The sequence below is a fragment of the Corvus hawaiiensis genome, chromosome 9 (genome assembly GCF_020740725.1).
Source record: "Corvus hawaiiensis isolate bCorHaw1 chromosome 9, bCorHaw1.pri.cur, whole genome shotgun sequence".
NCBI classification, from domain to species: Eukaryota; Metazoa; Chordata; class Aves; order Passeriformes; family Corvidae; genus Corvus; species Corvus hawaiiensis.
The window spans coordinates 21514048-21537657 of record NC_063221.1 but is presented as its reverse complement, the minus strand read 5'-3'; the positions used below and the strand labels follow the sequence as shown (position 1 = coordinate 21537657).

The window sequence follows — 23610 nt, the reverse complement described above, 5'->3', positions numbered from 1 at the left end:
TAGTCCAGAAAGTTAAATTGAAGATTAATTTGGCAGTAATTGTGATAAGGATGGCAAACTAAGACATCCTGGAATCATCATCTGTTCCAAGCAGTTACAGTTTGGTCATCATGACATCCAGTTCCTCTCCTCTGTTCTCTCTGTCAGGGATATATACTTCACCACCTACATAGATTATTACTATGTAAACTTTAAAAGCAAAAAAACCCCGATAGTATATAAATGCATCTGGCACAAATTGAACTGCAAAATCTGTTATTGATAGTGCTTGTTAGAGCAAGCCACCCATACAAACAACTCTAATGGTGAGACAACAACTCCAGGTCAGCAATAGGCTTAAAACTATGTACCCTCAGTGCCAGTGCTTGCAGGAACATCTTACCTGGTAGAGACACCTGTAGCCCAGGAAGGTGGGGATTGCTTTCTTCATTAGTGATCTTGTTTGACTGGGGACATGAGGGCACAAAACAAAACACAGCTTATACTTCCCCTGGTGTTACCTGTTGCTCCGCACATGAAGTGGGTGGTTGGACTCATCTGTGGCTGCCAGCTAGTTATAATCTTTATGTTTTTGTGTATCATTACAGTATTTTTGTTATTCTCATTTTACTAATGCTGTGAAAACGACTTCTATAGTCTCATGCCTATTGACATTTTAATGTGTTTAGAATGTGTGCAGAATTTGGTTTAGGGCTGCACCATTTGGAGGACCCAGGAGACAATTTCCTTCTTTATTGCCCAGGATTGACCTAATCCAAATGGGGTGACAGTGCCAGAATAGGATGTCCATGTTGTAGCCTTCTTGTGTTTGTATAGAAACATTATTGGTGGTTTATCCTCCCATTGTGGTTTAGCAATGACGCCCCCCCACATGACTTCTTGAAATATCAAGCAGAGTTTCTGTTGTCCTGCACCTTCAGCAGTTCAGCTGAGGCTAAACTGTAAAGCTCAGCCAGGCCAAGGCTTCTCGACAATTGAACTTTGCAAGGGACTGCATTCTTCCTGGTCCTGCCACAGGAAGATGACAAGGAGAAGGGGCACAGCCACACAGTCTCCTTGGGAAGGGGTAGAATGGGATAGAAATGGAAGCTACTGCTGCTGGCAGCATGCCGCTTTGGTCCCCTATCAACACCACTTAAGGATCCTTATGTGCTAATCAGAAATTAGTATTTCCTTTCTCTTTCTTAAACTGGTCTCTATTCTCCCTTGAGTGTGGCAATTTTATAATTGCAAGTCATGGCACGCAGAACACCCTGCCCAATAAATATGTAATCTAGCTAAAACAATTCACCATTTAGCATAGCCCTTCCTTGTGAAGATTTGTGGAAGCTTTTATGGATGCTTTGAAGGCTTTGCTAATGAAATACTGTTCACCTGGGTACTCTAGCAAACCTGAATTGTTCCTTGGATCATGGTTTTTGCACAGATACAGACAACTGGAAATATTATAGTGTTCCACCACATAAAATGAAAATTTTCAATCCATTTCTGAATTATTTTCTTTCATATTTTAGGGCCAAATGAACTTGATTGCAGTCTGATTATGGATTCTGGAGATACTGTTTATACAGAATTTGAATTTGAAGACCAGGTAATTTTCTTTATATATGGCTTTTCTCTAGACAGTTTTCTAGTTTATGTACACCCTGCACTATAAAACTTGTCTGAACAAGGTCATGGAACTTAAGGATAGATAAGGAAAGGGATTTTTAAGTGCAACATAAGTAAATTCGTGATACACAGAAGTCGCTTTCTAGTTAGGAAAAGAGAATGAATATTATTGTAGCATTAAGAGCCTGTTTCTTCCATTACTGTGCATTGCTAAGTTTCCTCCATAGATTTAAAAATGTTGGCAAATGGAGCAAATAAAATTGCTAAAACGCATTTTAAGTCTGCCATATATTTAAGAAGTAAAACACTTTTCAAAAGAGCAGTATGGAATTACAAAAGTGTGAAACATAACTATAAACAAATCAAACATTCTTCCTATGAAAAAATATTTTTGAGAATAAAAAAGAAAAAATCCTTACAGTGTGTACCAGCCATTCTACTGATCCTATTCAATCCACATTTAAAACCCAAATTTTGTTAAGAGTTTTCATTGTATATAGGAAGAATGCCAGAGAGAGGAAAAAAAAGGTTGTATATATCTTTCCCCTATAATTTTCACATCCACAATGGTAGGGTCACATCTGGAATAGTGTTCAGTTTTGGATTTACTAATACATCATATGGAGATACTTAAAAAGTCCAGCAAAGGACCACTAAGATAATTAAGGGACTGGATCATCTCTCTTACAAGGTAAGGCTGAGAGACCTGAGTGTTCAGCCTGGAAAAGAGAAGGCTCAGGGGCATCTCACCAAAGTGTACAGAACTCTGAAGGGAGGATGCAGAGAAAATGGATCCAGGAATTTTTAGTGGTGCCCAGTGACTGGACAAGAGGCAGTGGGCACAAACTGAAACATGGGAGGTTCCTGTGGCTTTGGTGCTGCACTAGGGATAAGTGTTGTGTGCTTGTTATTGTGCTGTGGGTAGGCATTAAAAGAATGACTTAGAATTTAAAAAAAGAAAATTTAAAGCCATCTGCCTATCACACCACCATACTTAAGGGTGGTGTTTTTGTATGTTTTGCTTCCTGTCTTCCACTTTTGCATGGCTCTGCTTGTATTTTCTTCATGAGTACCACAAACATTTCTCTAGATTTGTGAGCAGCTTGGCAAAGGATGTTAATTTGTGTTTCTGTTGTCATTCAACTAAATGCAGTTGCAAATGTTCTCACCTCTTTTCTCATTACTTGCAAAAGATATCTTTTCTTGTGACATTTTAAAGCTAGTGACAAAATGAGGGCCAACAAAACTGAATTTTCTTTATCATTGGATCATTCATTGGTTTTCTTTCACAGTATTCAATGCAACACTTTATCCTCACCTGCAACATGTTACAGGTTCTAGCCCTATTCATTTCTTTTAATTTATAGATCCCTTTACTGTTCTTTTTGGCTCAGTTATTTCAATTTGGCTGTTTTTCAAGGAGGCAGCTTGCCTCTGTCTCCACATCCCCTTTTAAATCCCATTCTTTCATAAACCCTTCTTAAAACATTCCCTGCCCAGGAAACCCTTACATTTCCTATTATGTTTGTCTTTTATGTACTTTGTTATTGAAGGTTTTAGGCCTATAAAGCAGAATCTATATTTATATTATGTTTGGCGATTTTGATGTTAAGTTTTGCATTTTAATGACATATAAAATAGGTTCTTTTGGAAGAGTATGTACACTAAAGAAATTATACTTTTGGCTCATAATGTTTACATAATAAGCACAAGTTTTATAGTTATAAAATAAAATTAACAGAAACATGAAAATTACTCTGATATTGTAATAATTTCGAACTATATCATTCATTGATGATACATTACACAGTCCATAAAAGCGCTGACTGCAGTTTTGAATGCATGTGGTTCTCACATGAGATTAAACAAGACTATGATGGGACCTTATTGTCTTTGTCAATGGCAAATATTCCTTCTGCCAGATGTGGCACTTAGATTTTCTCATTATTTTGCTAAACCAACACATTGCCATTCTGGCAAGAGTGCAATACTGTTATCAAACAAAGAAGGAGAAATGAAGCTAAAACAGTGCTAAAATCCCATCAGTCAAGGACAGATATATAAATATGAAGTGGCTGACACTGACTCACTTCAATTGCAAGTTGATATCTTGATACTTTTTTTTGCAACATTTTGCAACATTAAAAAAAATAGAAATATTTATGTCACTAATAAATAAATTTATACGGAGTTTATATGAGATGCCTTGTACAAATATAAAGAAAATATAAAGGAGAAAGCAATTGCAACCAATTTGAAATTATGAAAGCAAGTATTTTATACAGAAGCAAAAAAGGGAGTGGAGATTACCATGAAGTCATAATACCACCTAGCTGCCTAGTCTGAAAAACAGAATGAGAAATTACTCTCAGGAAGGAAAGATCAATAACTAAATTCAGGAATGAGGAACTGCTCACATTCAAAACTTGAGCTCATTTTGACTGTGACAGTGATTTAATACTCCAGTGATTTACCACATGCTGTTTACGAATTGTGTGAAGCATCAACAACCTTTACTCAGAGAATCTCAAGTGGAAAAAGAATGCGTGTCTGGATACAAATGTGTCATGCAGTGATGTTATTGCATAGGAAATCTGTCATAAGCATGTGGGGGATAAGAAGGCTGGTTTCCAAGCAACCTTACACAGCTGAGCTGCTAAAAATGGCTGAATTTTAGGGGAACATCTTGGTAGTCACTGACAAGGGGAGTTGGGGGGATCACACAGAAGACAAAGCCACAGCTGGCAATGGGTGTCTTGGTGCACCTGAAATGGACTTACACAGATACTTTTGCATTTTCTCATTCTTGGAATAAGTTGGGAAAATCTCCAGTGTAAACTAAGCCAAAAAAGTATGTGAGTTCTTCAGATGTACATTACTTCTTCCAGAATAATGTCTCTTACTGGTAGGCAGGAGCAAGGAGAACGAGTGGTGTGGTTCCAACTACTGATGTAGTCATTCGCTCATGTAGGAGTGCCCCAAAATACAGCCAAGTGCTTCGAGAAACACCTGATGCCTCTTGTTGAAACAGCGCAAAGCAACACTAGTGCAAATTAAGATCTGGCTTTTCTGGAAGAGTATGAATGGGAAATTGAATTATAAACAACTCAGAAAAAGCTTAAGCTTTGAATTGTACATTTTATAAATGATCATTCAATTAAATTCATGAAACTAAATTAAAAGCAAGCTGATTGTTTTCTACTGGCTATGCATGAATACTACAAGAACTAGAACACTTGTAATCACTAAGTCCCTACAGCACTGAAAGGCAGGAGGAAAATTCCCTTTTTTTAAAAAAAACCCCAAACAAACAGACAATCTTTTCTCCAAATCATTAATAGCTGTTTTTCTGGTTTTGTCTCAGATCTGTCAGATCCTGTATTACAGAAAAAATAATAGAGGTTTTTAGAATTACTTAAAAATACATTATTCCAAAAAATAGAAATAAATAAATAAATAAATAAGGCAGAAAGTGCCTCTCGTTGAGAATGCCTTTTGGAAGAACCAGACAAGGTTTCATGTCTTAGCAATCTCTATAGCCTTTTCTGGAATAATGATTACACTACGCATGACTTGATTGGAAAACATAAAAGCAAAGTAATGTGATTTTCACCCATATTAAGACTTCAGGAATATATTTTGGGCCAGTCATTTTTGAGTGCCACAGCTTTAAAGAGTATTCTCGATTTGTAGAACCTGTTCTGACTAGTGTCTGGTTTAATAAGGATTGTTCTTTGCTGCTGGAATGGTCTCAAGTGAGATAAATGTTTTTAATGGTCACTGTGCTCATTTATACTTGCCATTCAATTTCTCAACTTTGCCAGAGAGACTGTCAATATAATGCCACTTGTTTCTGGAGATCAGAAAGTTTTTATTTTTAACAATTGGATTTTTAATTAGAAACCCACCATTTGGCTTATTTCAAGTGCATTCAGGCCAAAAGGGAGTACTGAAGAATTGGCATCAGTGAATCCTATCAAAGAGTTCCAGAAGAAAAGAGCATCCAATTATTTTCTCATGAAAACATGCCTTTCAAGACAACCTTAGCTAGCCTGAGGAATATTTAGAGTAATTAAAGAAAAAGTTAAAACACACTGTCAGGTGACTGTAGAATGAATACACTTCTGTACAAGTGCTTACAGAACTTCAGAATTTGGGAAATGTGAAAATCAGGTCAACTTCAAGTTGAAAGCCTCAAAAGTATATTTAGCCTTTTCTAATATTTGGAACAGGAGGTCATAGATTTCATAGAATGGTTTGTGTTGGAAGGGACCTTAAAGATCATCTAGTCCCAACTTCCCTGCCGTGGCCAGAAACACCTTCCACTAGACCAGGTTGCTCAGAGACTGATTCAACCTGGCCTTGAACACTTCCAGAGATGAGGCATCCACAATTTCTCTGGACAACCTGTTCCAGTGCCTCACCACCCTCACATCTACAAAACATGGAAACACATTTTTGTGCCTTCAAGGGAGTTTCCAGCTCATAATTGAGACATTTCCACATCCTTGCAGTGTCACAACTGCATTTACTGATGCAATTAGATAAATGCAATAGTATGTGCAAAGAAGAGACAGCCTTTTTTTTTTTTTGCCCCCCCCCAAATGTATCAAAGACCTAGGAAAGGTAGATGTAAAAAAAAAAAAAAAAAAGCATTTCTGTTCAGCAATGACAAGCAATCAACTGAATTTAAAAAAATGAATAACCCAATCTTTGCTGCAAAGTTTGGAATGTTTTATAATTAGAAATGTGACAGCTTACTTGAAAAATTCACAAGCAAAACCAAAATCAAGTTGAGGAAAAAAGCCCTGATAAAGATTTACTCTCATTCTAACAAGAGGAAACAAGCTCTTGATTAAAAGTTTTCACCATGTAGTAACAATTCACTTTACAGCTTGGTGTAGTTTCCTCTCCGAAGCACATAGGAGGAGTCCAGGCTTTAGGCGAGCAGGAGAAAAACTTTCAGTGAACTGATGCAAAATAGACTCCATTGCTACCAAGACTATAACAATATTTCTGGCCTGACTGATTAGCATAGCTTGAAACTTAAATATTCAAGAGACATAATGAAAAGTTCCTGAGAGTCTTTTCAATGCCGAGGCAGAATACAAATATTAATAAAACTGATGGGCAACAGCAAATTGAAAGCCTCATTTAACCGAAGCTCTGTGGATTAAACCAAAGACCATTTTTCTCCATTTACTGTGTTTCCTATCAGTTGTCACTGTGTTTTGACTCCCTTTTCTCTACTCTGAAGATTCAGTCCAACTGATTTATTTGATCCTTCAGACACAGTACTCTGGGGTTAGCATTACAATACTACAGAGAGCAAATGGCACACCTCCATTAGGAGGAGAAATTTTCATTCAGACTTCTAAAGGTACCTTTCAAAATTAGATAAACATTAATTAAATTCTTCAAGAAGTCAGATTAGAATGTCATATATTAATCATGTGCTTTCTTTTTACTTGAGAACTTAAGGAACTTTTGGTGTAACAGCAGTTTTATTCATATATGCTGTGCAGCATTGAACATTACAGGTCTTAGTAAAATGACCAAAAGTATCCAGAAGCCATTTGGGCTTTTAATAGTGAACATTTCTGCAGTGTCCATTACTCTTTTGCTGATAGTCAGTGGTATCAATTTGAATTACAGATTCTGGTTTTACAGAGAAACTGATTAAAACAGTGGGATAGAAAAGAAAATGAGAGGAAACTCAGAATGGTTGTGGAACTCTGTTCTCTCAACACTTGTTTTTGTTAAAGGTGGAGTCCAATCTAGTTTAAGGATATCTGCAAAAAGGCGTAATGAATAAGCATCCAAAGACATGGAAGAGCTGGAAAGGCAGGCCTAACTACAGAGAAAAGATATTTAATAGAAATGTACTGAAGTCAGTGAACAATCTGTTCAGTTCAAGTTGCCATGGAAACTATCCTATTAAATGCTTTAAAAAAACCAGTTCTAGAAACAAAGTACTACAGTTTGCCTTACAAAATGTTTCCTGAATAAGCTCAAACCATGTGTATTTTGGTGCTCCTAAACAATTTTGTAACCACGAAGAAATTTTTTTCTCTTTCAAAATCACCATTGTACACTGTAATAAAGATATGTGTGAGAAAGTCTCCCGCTCTATTTTCCCCCATGAAAACCATGGCAAAATGGGCAAAAAATAGCGCCAATCTGCATTTTTTTCTGTGAAATGCCAGAAACAGTTGTTTGCTTCTTCTTTCACAGATGTTATTTGAACTTACTTTCTGGTGGTACATATATTAGGGGAGACTGAACTGCCAAGGTTAGTTGAAGTCTTTGCATTCCAATTCTTTCCTAATTTTGAACCTAAAGTTGCTGCCTGCAGCTCTGGTGGGCTGTACAGGGCATAAGGATTCAGTTACGATGATGGTGAGCTCAAGTGAGTTACTGGAGATTTAAACAACAGTGACAGCATTATTCTTCAAGAGGTGCTGCATTTATGCCTCACTGAATAATTTTGCAGTAAATTATGAAGTCCTTCTCTGTGGCTTGTGGAAGTGTCTGTAGTAAAAGCATTACAATTTACAGTATCTCACCATCATTTCTTTAGGCATAACAGTAGGATGTTGTACCTTTACTCACACCAGCTTGCCCCTCCACTGGCAAACTGAGGCCCTATGCCTTCATGAACAAAATACAACTTCACAGCTAAATTTGTGAGTTCTACCTTTACAGTCCAGAGAACTTGCATAACTCGTGGGGAAAATTAGGCATCCCACACAGTTGATGCAAATAGGATCCATAGCAGAACTTTTCATATTCTACCAAAAGTTGATAAAGAAATGTAGAGGTGTATTTTAAACCCTCTCTGCCACCTAGATTTAGAGGCCTTATTCAGGGCTGTGGATTGGTTCTGTTCATGAAGCCCAGCATCCCTAAAGATGGCTACCAAAACCCTTTCTTGAAAACGTTTGTAGTAACAATTCCTATATTTTAAAGCACTGCAGAAGGAAGTGCCTTTTTATTTCTTTTATATTTCTTAATCACTGTCAAAGTACATGCTATATATTTTTACATACACATATAAAACTGCAGTGATTGCAAAGATGCTGTTTTACTCTATGGGATACGTAACTGCTCTTTAAATCACTTATTTGTATTTTATTGAAGCAGAAGAGTGGCTTCTCTGGGTACACTGGAAAATAGAAAAAAATCCCCCATGTATTTTCAGAAAGCCATATGTTTCCTATTTGGTTTTTTTTATTCCTTATGTATCCCAGGATTGTGCAGTCAACGTTAGTCATTTTGGGCTTAAATACCAGTCACAAAGAGTGAAAAGTGGCCTAGTTTTAGAACTCCTTCACAGCAGTGCATCTCAAATCAGTGGACTGTTTCTTCAGATAGTTCAATTCCTTCTTAACACAGAAGTCCTTTATAAATACTGCAGAAGTTGAAAGTCACAAAACTACCTAATAATACATAAGAAGATGTTTTAGTAAACCTTGAATATGCTTGTCCAATGTTAAGCAGAAAAGGTTTTTGAGAGGCAAAATTTGACTACAACTGTCAATTTTTATCTGAATAGCAGCAAATCATAGGATCTGAGGTCACACGCTAGGTTTGGAGGTTTTTGCTACACCCTGTTCTTGTCCTTCTCCATGCCAAGATCTTTTTCTTTTTGAAAACTGAGTCAAGACAGGCCTGCAGAAAAGCCTTTCTTATCTAAAGTTAAAAACCCCAAAAACCCACAAAACGCATATACATTTAAAAAACCCCAAACCAAACCATTAACAACAAAAAAACCAAAGCACTGAATTTCAGGTCTCAGAAGGCAGCTCTCACGGCAGAGAGGTTCTACATATAGTGCTGAGGTGTATGATGTGAGGGATCCATTCTTTAGGATTGTCGTCAGCTGTCTAAAAAAAGGACCTGAACAGCACCAAGTCTGCAGTTCAGGTGCAGAGGGAGGTGTCCTGCTACACTTCTCTGCTGCAGTGGTTTGATGTGGAAAAAAAAAAAAAAAATTATCCCTGGAAGAATTTATACCAAATAGCATAAATGCTGCACATAGAGAAGAATCATTTAAGGAGTGATGGTGATTTACAGAAAGAAAGAATACTAAAGGAAAAATAGTGATAACTTCCAGAAAGAATTTTGTAGGCACTGGCAGCTTTCTATAAATACAGACCAAACTGAAAACTAACTGAATACTATGTGTGACAGAACTATTTTAAAGTAAGTGGTAGATAGTAACTATGTATAGATAATACAGTTATTGAATGTCTCTAATGTCTTTAAAACACAAATATATTTTTAAATCAAGCTCAAGTTCTTCAAGTTAGATACTGACCCCTCTAGTTCAGCCTTTTAAATCAAATTAATATTAAAATTGCAAATGCGGTGTTTGGTTTACCAGAACACTCTTACACTGCTCTGATGATGCAAACTGCTGATACTCTCCTGGGAGGGGTGGTCTGATTGCACTCCTTGCTGGTAAGTTTGCCCTTAAGAGGTAATTTCTTGGAAATTTTTTCCAGTGTCTGGAAATCAATATGAAACTAAATAGATTTTGCTTTCTTTTTCATGCTTAGTAATCATATGTATTTTTGTCACTATAAGTAGGCACAGAAGTTAACAAATACCAACCCCCACAAACAATAGCAAACACATTGTGACTTTTTCCTCTCTGAACTACCTACAGATATTCTTGATGTCCGTGAAGAACATGAATACAAAATCTGAAAAAAACCCAAACAAACAAATTTAAAAGCTAGATAATTTGATCTTGGCTTGCAAGTGTTAAAAATGGGTTAATCTCCAACTCTGTATAGGTATAATTTTTTATTATTATTTTTAGAACTGAAAATAAGTTTTGTTTTAAAAGAATAATCACAGAATCACAGAATGGGGAAGGTGGGAAGAAGGACCACAGTGGGTCACCTGGTCCAACCTTCCTGCTCAGGGAGGGTCATCCTACAGCCCATGGCACAGGATTGCATCCGATGGCTCTTGAGTATCTCCAGTGAGGGAGACTCCAAAACCTCTCTGGGCAATCTGTGCCAGTGCTTGGTCACCTGCACAGTGACGAAGTTCTTCCTCCTCTTCAGGTGGAACTTCCTGTGCATCATTTTTTTGCTGTTTCCTCTTGTCCCATTGCGCAGCAACACTGAGCAGAACCTGGTCCATCCTCTGACACCTCCCTTCAGAGACTGATAGATATTGATTAGGTCCTTTCTCAGTCTTCTCTTCTCGAGGCTGAACATGCCTAGCCCCCTCAGCCTGTCCTCACGAGAGATAATGGCAGAGAGTTTTGTCTTTGCTAGAAACCCAGAACAAAATTGGAATCACAGTGATCTCACCTGTCAGCATTTTTTAGATGCTATTATGAACACCGATGTTTTTGCAGTTGTATGCATTCTGAACAAACAAAAATCACCTCGAAAAACATTAGCACTGTACCCTCATCTTAATTACTATTAGTCCTTTTTGACACAAATAACTTCACTCTGCTAAGCAGCATGAAATATATAAGAAAATTTGTCCTTCGGGGAAAAAAAAAGCCTTGAAGTGTGAAGGTATTCCTACTGAGTCTTACCTTATTTATTAGTTCTGGAGCAGAGGAGGTCAGAGCACAGCCACCTCTGCTTTCTAGAGGCATACTTTAACACCTAGCTTGCAGAAAGCAGCTCAGGCTCAAAATTGATTTGAAGTATAAATCAAATTTAATGGTATGGCTCATAAAATCCATTCCTAGGGAGCACTGCCCTGGCATAAAACCAGCAAAGAAACATGTAATTTTTACTTGTTTAAATAATTTGTGTCTGACACGTTCCTTGGAATATTTACATTCTCAAATTCAAGCTTGAAAATTGAGCATAATTTTAAGCAGCAGTCAAGCTGTATTTGTAATTCAGTCTTATTCTATTGTCTTTTTTCTCCTTTATCCATGATTATTTATCATCTTCGGTAAATTCGGAGCAGAAACTCCTGTTATATCTGTTAGAAATCTGAATAAAATGATTCAGGCACTTTTCACCACTACTTTCTAGAAGCATTTCAAACAACAATGAGGTGATAAGGGAGAACTTTTTTCTTTTCCATGTAAAAAAACCAAAACCCCAACTAAAACCTGCAGGGACTGGAGAAGTGGTTATTAATGGGTAACAGAAAACCTTTCTCGCTTCATCACATTCAAAATAGCTGTCACTAAGTCCTAATGAAGAAAATGTCCCTTCATTAGATAAAAAAATTAAATCTACTTTATTGATATGCCTTGAAGGTACTGCTTCATTAGCAGCAAAATTGAAACTTCTGAAGAATTCTGTATCATTCCTTTATTATTTGTCGAGACTTACTGTCATAGTTTGTTATTATGGAAATTAGGTGGGTTGGAAGTAGATGATCTTCCAACCCAAACCTTTCTATGATTCTGTGGACTTCACAACCTAGCAATGACAGGTAGTAACTGAAAACTCATTAACCAGTGAAGTATCTACTACCAGTCACATGTTTACTAATTAGTAGCTAAATGACAAGTCAAATGGCAGTCAAAAGCCTGCATTTTCCAACTCTAAAGACAAATGTCAGATAAGAGATTCTTTACAGGTAGCAAACTTCTCTATTTAGCAATTATTTTAACAAACCGTTGATATTGGTTAAGTAGTTACACAGACAGCTATGCTCCACTAATGAACATGTTTCCAGATAATATTTGTAGATATAACTTGACTGTAAAGGCATCTGAAATTACAGACTAGCCATCTTTCTTCGGAGCTCATTATGTATAAGATGTGATCTTCCTCACTTTGCTTTCAAGTACATGGAAACAGCTATACTGAGAATACAGAGACTGCTGCTAAATCACTGTGTTGCTGATGGCAATGTGGTGTCAAATACCATTTGCTATCTAACTGGAGGGACTTGGCCTTATGTGATCTCTTGCTAAATCCCACAGTTATTTTCCAAAGCACTCTGGTAACAAGGCAGAACAGTGTTTTCAGCCTGATACAGGTCAAGCCATTCACAGTTTAGAGACCTACTTGCTAGAAAGACGAAATCAGAAATGGATATTGTCAACTACAAACACGAGGGGACTGCATTAAACAGGGTGCTAGACTGTCACTCTTTGCAAAGGACCTCAAACCAGACAGCACATCTAGCTCCTCACCCAGATCAGCACAAAAACTGGTTGGAGGCAGTTTCAGTCTGCAATTATAGCGGAGAACAAGAGTAAAACTTGAAAGAAGTAATGCCGGTTTCAGTTCTTTGATTTGATTGTAAGCTTGGAATTCTGATCCTGATTTTTAAAGGAATTTTACTCTAAACATTGTGCCTAAAATGATTTTGATCCATAACTTTCAAAGGCATTATAAGAAGTAGAATCTAAAATGAAGCCTTTTGTATGCAATATATCCTTTGCAGGGCCAATTATTTTATTGTATTTTTACATGCAAAAATAAATGACATAGGGTTAATATTGTCACTTGGAATGTAGGAAAGAGATTAATCTCTCATTTGAAAATGTTGCCTTTTTTTTTTTTTTTTTGAGATGGCAGTTCTCCTGCTGCAGTGTAATAGGCTGGGAATTATTGTGAATCAAAAAATAAAAATACTCTGTGCAACCAATGCAATGGTACTTCAACCTAATGAAGAGTACTTCAGTTTCAATGATGATGGGAACACAAGGAGGAACCTGCAAGGGTAGTGCAGGAGCCCTGCAAACTACAGTGGGCAGCAGTTTACCCATTCCAGTCACCTTGCAGTTCATCTCACTTCATCTGCTCCTGCAGCTCCACACATTTAAAGGTGGCTATTTCTGAGAGCTGTGCTGTCAGAAACTATGGCTTGGTAACCATATGCTACTCAGATGACTCACATAATGTGTTTCTTGCTGATGTTATGCACTGATGATGTAATACTGTCACATGAGGATGCGACACGTTACTGTCAATGCTACTACTGATATTTTACAGACAGGCTAAAGTATTGCTGCGAGTATATTGACACCACATAACCTAGACTATGTCCAGCATATACATAATTCTCATTTATCAGAACAACAAAGAATTCCCATTCTGACAGTCTTGCTGGCCAGTATTTGTAATTTCTCATCGATTATAATAGACAAAAAATGACGAAATAATTTTAAGTGGTTAAATCTCAGGAGAAAAAATATACCACATCCCCTGTTTCCCTGGTATAGTCCCTCCTTGTAGTTCAGCAGCCTTTATAACAACTTGTAGCTTGTGTCGGATTCACAAGGTAAACACATTTAAGTTATTTGAAATCAAAGACTAATCCCATCTTTATATTATAGTTCACCTCTAGGAGTTTCTCCAATATTGCTTTCTCACTATTAACAGCTGATCATACCATAGTTACTTTGGAAGCAATTCAGGATGCACATTGGTTGCTTATATATCATGTGGTTTCTGTGCATTTGGACACTGAAGAGTTGTTCCTCACAAAATCAGTATTATAGCAGAGAATGGCCTGGGCTGGAAGGGACCTTGAAGATCATTTTGCTCCAAGCCCTCAGCAGGCAGGGATATGTTCCACTAGACCAGGTTGCTCAAAGTCCCGTCCAGCCTGGCCTTGAACACTTCCAGGGATGAGTAATCTATAACTTCTCTGGGAAATGTGTTCCAGTGCCTCTCCATTCTCACGGTGAAGAATTTCTTCCCAAGATCTGATCTAAACCTACTGTCTTTCAGTTTAAAGCCATTTCCCCTTGTCCTGCCACTCCATGTCATTGGAAATTGGAAATTGTCCTTGCAGGCTCCTTTCAGGTCCTGGAGGCTGCTATAAAGTTTCCCCTGAGACCTATCCAATTTGAACAATCACAACTCTCTCAGCCTGTCTTCCTCGGAGAGGTGCTCTAGCCTTTGGAGCATCTTTGGGGACTCCTCTGGACTCACTCCAGCAAGCCCCTGTGCTTATGCTGGGGCCCCAGAGCTGGGGCTCCAGGTGGGGTCTCACAAGGGCAGGGTAGAGAGGTAGAATCCGCTCCCTCAGCCTGCTGCCCGCGCTGCCTTTGACGCAGCTCAGGACACAGTTGGCTTTCTGGGCTGCAAATGCACATTGATGGATCATGTTGAGCTTCTCATCCACCAACAACCCCAAGTCCTTTTCCCCAGGACTGCACTGGATCCATTCTCTACCCATCCTGCATCTGTACTGGGATTGCCCTGACAGAGGAGCAGTAACTAGTACTTGGCCCTGAACTTCTCAAGGATCACATGGGCCCACCTCTCAGGCATGTCCAGGTCCCTCTGGATGGCATCCCTTCCCTCAAGCACAGCTTGGTGTCGCTGAAAAACTTGCTGAGGGTGCACTTGGTCCTACTGTCCGTGTCACCAACAAAGATGTTAAACAGCACTGTCACCATTCCGAACCCTGAGGAACTCCACCCATTATATGGGATAGTGAATCATCTCATGATATCTTGGGTTCTCTGTGCTTATGTTCTAGCAACTGAAACAGCACTAGCAGCGTTTCTGTAGCATTGTAAACCATATCTCAACACAGATTAAAACTGAGAGCTTAGAGAGATATATATTATGATATATGGATAGGCAGATATAAGAAAAATGCAAACTATGCAGAATATCCATTTGAATTTGTCAATTGCTTAATTAACAGGAGGAGGATCAGTCAAGTTTTTCTGGTTATGAGAGCACAGGAGGTGAGTTTCTTTTTCAGTGTCACTTGCCATTTAATTTTGAAACCTTTGATTTCCCGTTATTTAAATACTTACTTAGAAAGTAAAGTGAATTTGGGTTATTTATATAGTGAACTTTATGTCTCAAAGGATTTTTATCATGTGAATTCTCTTTGAATGGAAATTAAAGTTTGTAAAAGACATTTTTATACTCTTTAGGCCAGTGGATTCAAAATTATTAGAAAATACTACTGTTAATCAGCATTGAATCTTATAGGTGTTTTCAGAAATTGGCAGTTATGAAAGTCTCCTTGGAAAGTATGAGGTGCTAAGAGTCTAAGAGGACTGAAAGGATAAAGCCAAACTTTTCATGGCTAATGATTTTTTGTAATAAGAGATCTAGACACCTCAAAATAGACCCCAAAATTGTATGAGGTAAATTAATGTGTCTTGTAAGTGATTAACTCAAAGACAATAACATTTCAGGAGGCTCACATGGTGCAAGATCACCTTCTGTTCTGGTACAATCAGTGAAGTGATGGGACTCAGACCAGAAGGAATTGCTTTTTCAAAAGATACCATTTCAGTAAAAGGCAAAGCTGTAATGCATACAGTAGTGAGATAGTATAAACTATAGTTTGGTGAGAGTATTGCCTGGATTTCAGCTAAGATGGTTATTATTTGGCTGAATTTGAGGCTCAGAGGAATTTAGAACTACATTTCAGAGAGTATAAAATCTAAATGGGAAGTGGAAAAGCTTCTATAGCAATCATAATGTAATAACATACTCGATGAAAACTGCAGTGGCTGAGGAGGAATTACATCATGTTATTACATCAAGATGAATCTGCTTCTCTCTTTTTTCGTCTTCCTTTTTTTTTAAAGAACTGATGAGTATGTGTAAGGTCTATTTTCAGGTAAAATGTCTTTATCATATCTGCAATGACAACTATGAAACTGAGAGATTAATAGGCTTGTGGACAATAGGTCCTTTTGGAATGGAGAGCATTATAGCAGAAAGTAAATCTAGTAAAATCACATCCCCTTGCATGACTGTTACACAATTTGGTGTGGTAAGTAGCTGACATTAAAATTAGTAGCTCTTGCCACTAAAGAATGTTTATTTTCATTTTAGATTTTTCAGAAGATCTGAGGAAATCAAACATCATTTTTGTTGTTGGTAAGTAGGATTCCTAATTTAACTGCTACATTTGAGTATTCCCATGTTATTTAGCTTTGATTATATGATTTATTTATTTAGCAAAATAGATTGGTTGGGAATATTTATTCTACAGTGGTGGTTTAGTCTTTTGAAAGGGAGTTAGGATTTAATAACATTTAATTAGCTTGAATCTGACCATGCTATCAACAGTTGTGTAAAGCTCAGAGCAGGCAGCTCATTTAAGTGTGAACATCTTCAAAATAACCTTAGTTCTTTTGCAGTTACAGTCGAGTTGTGTGACTTCCCAAACCAAAGCTGCCTCACCAGCACTAATTGAAATTTTACTAAATTGGATTATAACTCAGAAGTTTGAGATTTGGCTGAAAAATATCAGGTCTCTTCCCCTCCTTATTTGTGAAGCAACTTCTGTTAAATACAGGTTTCAGTTCTGCCTGTGCTCAGCACGCACCAGGCATGATGCTTAGCACTGAAGATTTGCAGGTTCAGGGTTTACTTTATACTGCTTTCAGAAATCCACATCCACCACGTTAATGCCCTTTATCATATGAATGTGACTAATATAATTTGCATAAACTTTGAGCAGTCTTTTAAAACAAATTATAACCAGAAGATTGATCTTAAAGCTTGGTTCTAATTACTTGGAAAGAATAATTGCTTTTGTATTGAGCAGTTTTTAGAACTGCTTTACAATACAGAGCAGGAACACCCGTTTCCAGGGACCCAAGGACAGATACCAGAACATGGGTGGTTTTACATAAAACTACATCAATCTGTGCATTGTTTTTCCTGGGGAAAAACAAAAGGACTTCCAAAATTAATAATAAGTGAATGGAAGTTTCATTCATAATTCAGGAAGCATCAAAAAACGTTCCAACACTAGCAGGTTGAGGGAGGTGATCTTTTCTCCTTATTCAGCACTGCGTCTGGAGTACTGTATCCAGTCTGGGCTCCCAGTACGAGAAAGATAATGACTTACTGGAGTGAGTGTGGTGGAGGACCATGAAGATGTTTGAGGAATAGGAGCATCTTTCATTTGAGGAGAGGCTGAGAGAACTGGGACTATTCAGCCTGGAGAAGAGAAGGCTCTAGAGGATTTTACCATTAAGTATAAATACCTGAATCTTCTCAGTAGTGCCCAGTGACAGGACAAGAGAAAATGGGGACACCTTAAAATGCATTAAATTTCACCTGAACACAAAACCCACTTATTTACTATGAGGGTAGTCAAACACTGGAACAAGTTGCCCAGAAACTGTAGAGTCTCCATCCTTAGAGATGTTCAAACCCCAACCTGACAGAGCTCAGATCAACCTGCTGTAGCTGATCCTGGTGTAACAGAGTTGTCTGACTAAATGATTCCAAGAAGTGCCTTGCAACCTAAAAGATTCTATGAAGAGTCTTCTCATGTTGTAATTTTATCTCACACTCTCTTATACCAAATACAAGTTGACTCAATTTATTGCAAGCCTATGATGGATGTTACGTGTTTGAAAAAGTAAAGTGAGGTTACTGAAGAGTTCACTGGAGACTTTTCTTAAGGGAAAGGTGTCTAACACCGAATTTTCAGCCTTTAAGCAAACTGTAATCTATGCTTACTGAAGTACACCTTCCTGCTGTTCACTACAGTGAAAAATTTTAATTCTCTCTGTCTTGCATATCTTATTGAAAAATAATGTTTAGGTTTGTACAAACAGATTTGTAAGGAAAGAAAAGTTTACATACTCAAGGAATTTTGTCTCTGAAATTGTCCATGGCAAAGCATTTTTTTAATTTGCCTCTGGGAATCTTTTTATTTTACAAAGAGTGATTTTAAATTTTTATTTATAATTTTTTATAGGGCATCTATTAGTCATCTTGAAGCTTAAAATTGAAACCACACATTTTTCCTATTTATTCCTGCTCTTAAATCCATCTCAGACTTTCTAGTAAATGCTTTCTGGGAACAGAGGTAAATTATGCTTAATCAAAACTCTGTTTTTCTTTGTTGAAAAGGTTGTAATGAAAAGTTTTACTAAGTCCAAACATGGGTTAATTTTCAAAAAATTACCTAGAATGATTTATACTTTTTCCCAAAATACCACCATCCCCCTTTTCAGGCAGGTAAATCTGCCTGGATCACTTGTTGATCCACAAGCACTCCAGGTTTAGCATTATACACACTACCCAAATGAACACCATTTGTGCAGGAAGGAAGTTATCTTACAAGTCAGTCAAGAGCTGAAATGTGATCATTGTGAATGGTACAAGAGTGAAAGAAAAATCTGAAGAAATCTCACAGGAGCAGAACAAAACTGCTGGGGATGGGGAGAAGGAAAAAAAGCCCCAAATGTCAGTGGCTACGTACTCTGTTGTGGTGGGCAGTTCTAGAGATGTTCAGCCCATGATACCTTGACTAAAGAGAGAGCAGAGAAGATGGGTTGGAGCAGGCTGCCGTAGGATACTGGAACGGGAAAAACTGTCTTGGGCTCAGGTGTTATTAGGGATGACACCTTATTACATAGGTGTGTGTATTCATGAGGAAATAATAAGATATTTATAAAGGTGTTTTAAAGCTAGAATTTTAAAGATGTACATTTGAAGTAGTTTATAAACTAATCAAATAAATGCACCATCTGCCATAGCTGACAAACAGACACTGTTTATAAGACAAAGGGAAAGAAACAGGCAGTTCCCTCCCCCACTAATTACCCTTGAAAACTGTCCAAAAAGGGAAAGAAAAAGAAACAATCTAATTAGCAAAAGTTTACATTAGAGGTAATGTAGGAATTAATTGGAATAACAGTCAAGTCAGATTAATTAAGCAACAATGTCAATGTTCTATCCGTATTGTAAACCAGAGAAATAGTACCAGCAAGTAAAAAATATAGGAGATAGCAGCAGGATAATAAAAGAGGCAAAACCAAGACAAATTTGGCCAGTAAAGTAAAATTCAAGAGAAAAAAAATACAAAGAGGGGTGAATATAAAATTGGGTGATGCTCTAATTAATATTCAAAAGTAATTATTGCCAGTCATTAAAAATCAAAGAAAAAAAGCAAACAAAACCTCCTATTTCATCAATTTTAACCACAATGAATGATGTATGATCTTCTAATTCTTAACTATTGCAATATTCCATATTGCATCCATGAAACTGTCACACATAACACAGTTACTGGGGCCATTACCCCTCCCTGTCCTCTGCAGGAGGTTCAGAAAACATTTGCCTTTGGTTGAGGCTGGATGTGAAACAGGAGGTTTCGGGAATCTTTCTGCACCTTGGATCAGAAACAAACTCCCCGCTGACTTGTAAATGAGGTGTTTAAAGCATAGCTAATGTAACCACTTTCCTTTACAGAATCTTTGTTATATTCTTGCTGATGAGCTAAAGCTGGTAATGGCTTGAACTCAGTGTAAGAAAGACCAGTTTTTAGCTGACACTTGATGATATTCTCACCAAGAAGTAAGACATTATCAGCTGCAGACAGGAGCTTCTTGCGTTCACACCAAAATAAAATAAATAAATATATTGCAAACCTCAAACTCTTTATTTGTCCTAGGTATGTCAGACCTTGAACAACTTAATCTAATTCAATTTATCATTAATTTAGGCCTGCTTTGAGTGTAAAGTTTAACCAGATGAGGTCACTGCCAACCTAAAGTGTGCTACAGTACCTGTATTGCAGCTCCTTCTACAATCAGAGAGGTACAGGATGAGCAGTACTGATAATTAAACCCCAGTCAATCCAGGCTAACTGTAGAAGCTGCAGAAGGCTGATTTCCCTGACTTTCCGTGAAATAAACTTCACATTTTCTTTAAGAAGGATGAAAACTCAGTCATGTCCCAGGATATTGCATCACTCTGCCAACATGTGCCACAAGTTGTTTCCTGATGAAAATAATTTCTTAGAAAAAAGAAATACAAAGAAAGCGTTGAGGGCTTTTTTGTTGTTTTTGTTATATAAAAGCATAATTCCTCTATGGTGTCACTTACACTAAAATCATTTGTGAACAACAGATGAGGTGTTATTGAGAAAACTTCAAATGCCATATTCTTAAGTTAAGGCTTATTTTTACTTGTGTGTATAATCCAAGTAACATTGATAAAATGGCCAAACTGATCAAGTCCTCCAATATTTTTGCTTGAATTTAGGGACAGAATAACTGAGGTTATTTTGGTTTCAATTCAAAATTATGAGGCTCCCTTGTGCAGCTAGGTTTCCCCTGCAGGCACTTCTCCACGATATAGGGATGATACTCATTATGATAACAAGGTCTTGAAATTGAAACATTTTAAAATAAATGGTGGGACTGTGTTGTAAATCCTACTGCTGGCATTTTATATAAATGCTCATGATATTTTAGTATATGATAAACTTGTAAGATTTAAAATAGAGGCATCTCAGTCTGTCTGTATGACACTTCTGCTCTATCAGTATTTCTGACAGCAAAGCTGGTCCATGAACTGCTCATATTGCTTGTTCCTGTCCCTGCTCACTCGCAGCAGCAGTCCCAGCCCCCTCTATCATCATTAAGGAGCAGTACATCTGAGTCACATGCCCAGGCTCGTGGTCTTTACCAGTCTGGGGAAGATTTGGGTAGGAGGGAGGAGAACTGAGACCTTTGACTGATCTAGGGCTGACTGCAGTTGAACATTCAGAAGTGCTGCTTGGGCAATTGGTCACGTCACCCCACTCACTGAGACCATTCTTTTTCTCCCCTTGAAGGGCTCTCTGTGGAGCATTTCTGCAGTCAATAATTAAACGGGTAAAAGTAACCACCTAAGTCAGCAGTGCTGCCAGAAACTTATTTACCAGAAGATCCCCTCACGCAGGCCGATGAATCAACATAATGGAAAGGAATCCTGCTCTAAGGCATTGCACAGACCTTTTAATCTGGCCTTGTCTACAGAAAAGCAATATAGAGAACTGCATTTAATTTCTGTGTTAGTACTCTGGTTCCACATTCTTGCTTACTATTTGTAACAAAAAGCACAAAGGGACACTCAAAGACGTTCTGTTTCCAAGAATAACCTCACTGCTTTATACAATGCTCTTAATTTCTTCATCTGCAATTTTTGATTTTTATTAAGTTACCAAATGAGCTTTAAAGCAAGATGTGCTGCAGTGAGCAATATTAGGAAAATACAAAAGCATGCTAACATTGAAGAACTGCTGGTAGTTCTGTATTGTCCTACCGGTCACATCACACACATAATTCCTCTGGCTGTTTTCTAGGCTTTAGCTTTTCCTCTTCGTGTCATATGTAGAAATCAGAAGACAACATGATTAATCTGAATTACAAGTTATCATGAACCAACACTTTTTTAATCAAAGTATACGTAGGCAGAGTACAAGATGACAGCATACAGAAAAAATGACAGTGTTCACAAAGAATCTTACGCCTTCACAACAAAAGTGGGGACATATTTTTCTCCTAACAATTGAGCCATGGGGAAAACTTGATTACCTTCTCCAATGCCTCAAGTATTTTCCATATGAAAACCAGCATAACAAGCTGCAGTGAAGTCTTCTGAAAAAATCTTTCTGCTAGCTTTTGTTATGTTTCATATGCAGCTGTTATTCCAGATAAACTTTTTTCAAGTAATTTTTTTTTCTTTAGAAAAATTAATAGATTTAATAAAAACACCCACTAAAAAAACTGGTACAATTTTTGTAAGACTACAAATTGATCATGAGCTTCATGGCTGCAGGATTGATTTGCTGTTAAAGCTGCTTATGTAGCAGTCTTTTAAGTATAAACTCTGAGCAAGAAGGAAACACCTTAGTAGTAACAAAATGCACTTTCACATCCTTTCCTACCTGAATAGCTCTATTTTAGTCACATTAAGGAACTTCAGAGGGAGACAAGATAATACTTTCATTTCAGACACGTAAATTAATACTGGTGTAAAGGCCAAATTGTACTCAGCCCTCAATGCTGAATTTCCTGGGGAATTCAGTCTCTTCTCAGATCATGCCAAGCAAGAACTGTGGTTTTATTCATGGATAAGAAAGCACAAGACTGAATAAAGTGGGTCATATGCATTTGTCAAGCAGCAGGATGCTTTGCTACTCATCAAATGAATCTAAATTAATACCAGTGGCCGTAAAAACTACTATTTTCAGCACATAACTTACTCAAACATGTTTTTACTCTTTAAAGATCTCACCATGTTAATTTCTGGTTTGTTGAAACTCTTTTAATGAAAAAAATGGTCATTTTAATAAATGTTTTGGAGACACACTCATTATGGTGTATGCCCTGCATATTGTGCCATTCTGACAGTGTTCTCTTTTAAAATACTAACACACAAAGGTATTAGAAACACATCAAGTTTTCTGAATATTTACCTGCTAAAAACCCAAAAATGTCCTTGCAATGTTTTTTCTAAGGAGAGATCTAGTTTATTTTGTATGTGAGGAGAAATTATGAAATTTCTGGTTGGGCTCTGCATTCAGAAGAGAAACAATTATATAAATAGAAGAATACAATAATCTTTATAGCTGGGAATTTTTAATACTGTACACATACACCAAATAAATAGGATTAAATTACTGAACTGTTAGCATATTCAAGGCCAGGAGACAGAATGTGTAAACAAGCACATGCATGCACAAACTTACTGATCTAAAAACCCCCCAAACAGGCCAGAAATACAACTAATTGCCACTCAGATATTTAAGGGACTCATTACTGGTAATTTGCTTGTAATTTCTCTACATCTGTTTCTTTATAGCCACTCCTATTTTTTCCTTGTTTTCTTTCAGCTAGTGTTTTTACAAAACAATAATGTTCTTCATATTATAGCAATAGAAAAACAACATGCAACCCACACTGGCCAGAAGAGAAGCCTGCAACAAAGATAGTTCTAGACAAATTTTAGCACAGGTGTGATTCTCACACCACAGGCTGGTAATCCTCCTTGAGAGAAGCAGCTGAAGTAAAAGACTGCAGATCATAGAAAACAAACCCCTTCCTTTGATACTACTCCTTTATGACCCAATTTTTAGTCCTAGCTACAGTACTGTAATTTCTCTGAAAATTATATGCTCAGAGCAATTATTTCTTACATTGAATGCAAAAGTTAGAAGAAAGTTCAAGTGAGGCGGAGATGGTGCTAAATTCGCTCTACTGTGAACGTGTTAATCCTTTATTGTTTGTGGAAAGATAAGCAAACAGGAAAGCCACGTATTTTCTAGCGTCTT

At 37.3% G+C, this 23610-nt stretch overlaps 1 protein-coding gene across 2 annotated transcripts in view; it reads left to right on the top strand.

Moving 5' to 3' along the window:
• Nucleotides 1-23610, top strand: part of AK5 (adenylate kinase 5) — a 100079-nt gene that overhangs the window by 60774 nt on the left and 15695 nt on the right. For both annotated transcript variants that reach the window (XM_048313362.1, XM_048313361.1), the window contains exons 8-10: nt 1515-1591; nt 15223-15265; nt 16377-16421. In XM_048313362.1, coding sequence (XP_048169319.1) covers nt 1515-1591; nt 15223-15265; nt 16377-16421 — 165 coding nt within the window. The remainder of the gene's footprint in view (nt 1-1514; nt 1592-15222; nt 15266-16376; nt 16422-23610) is intronic.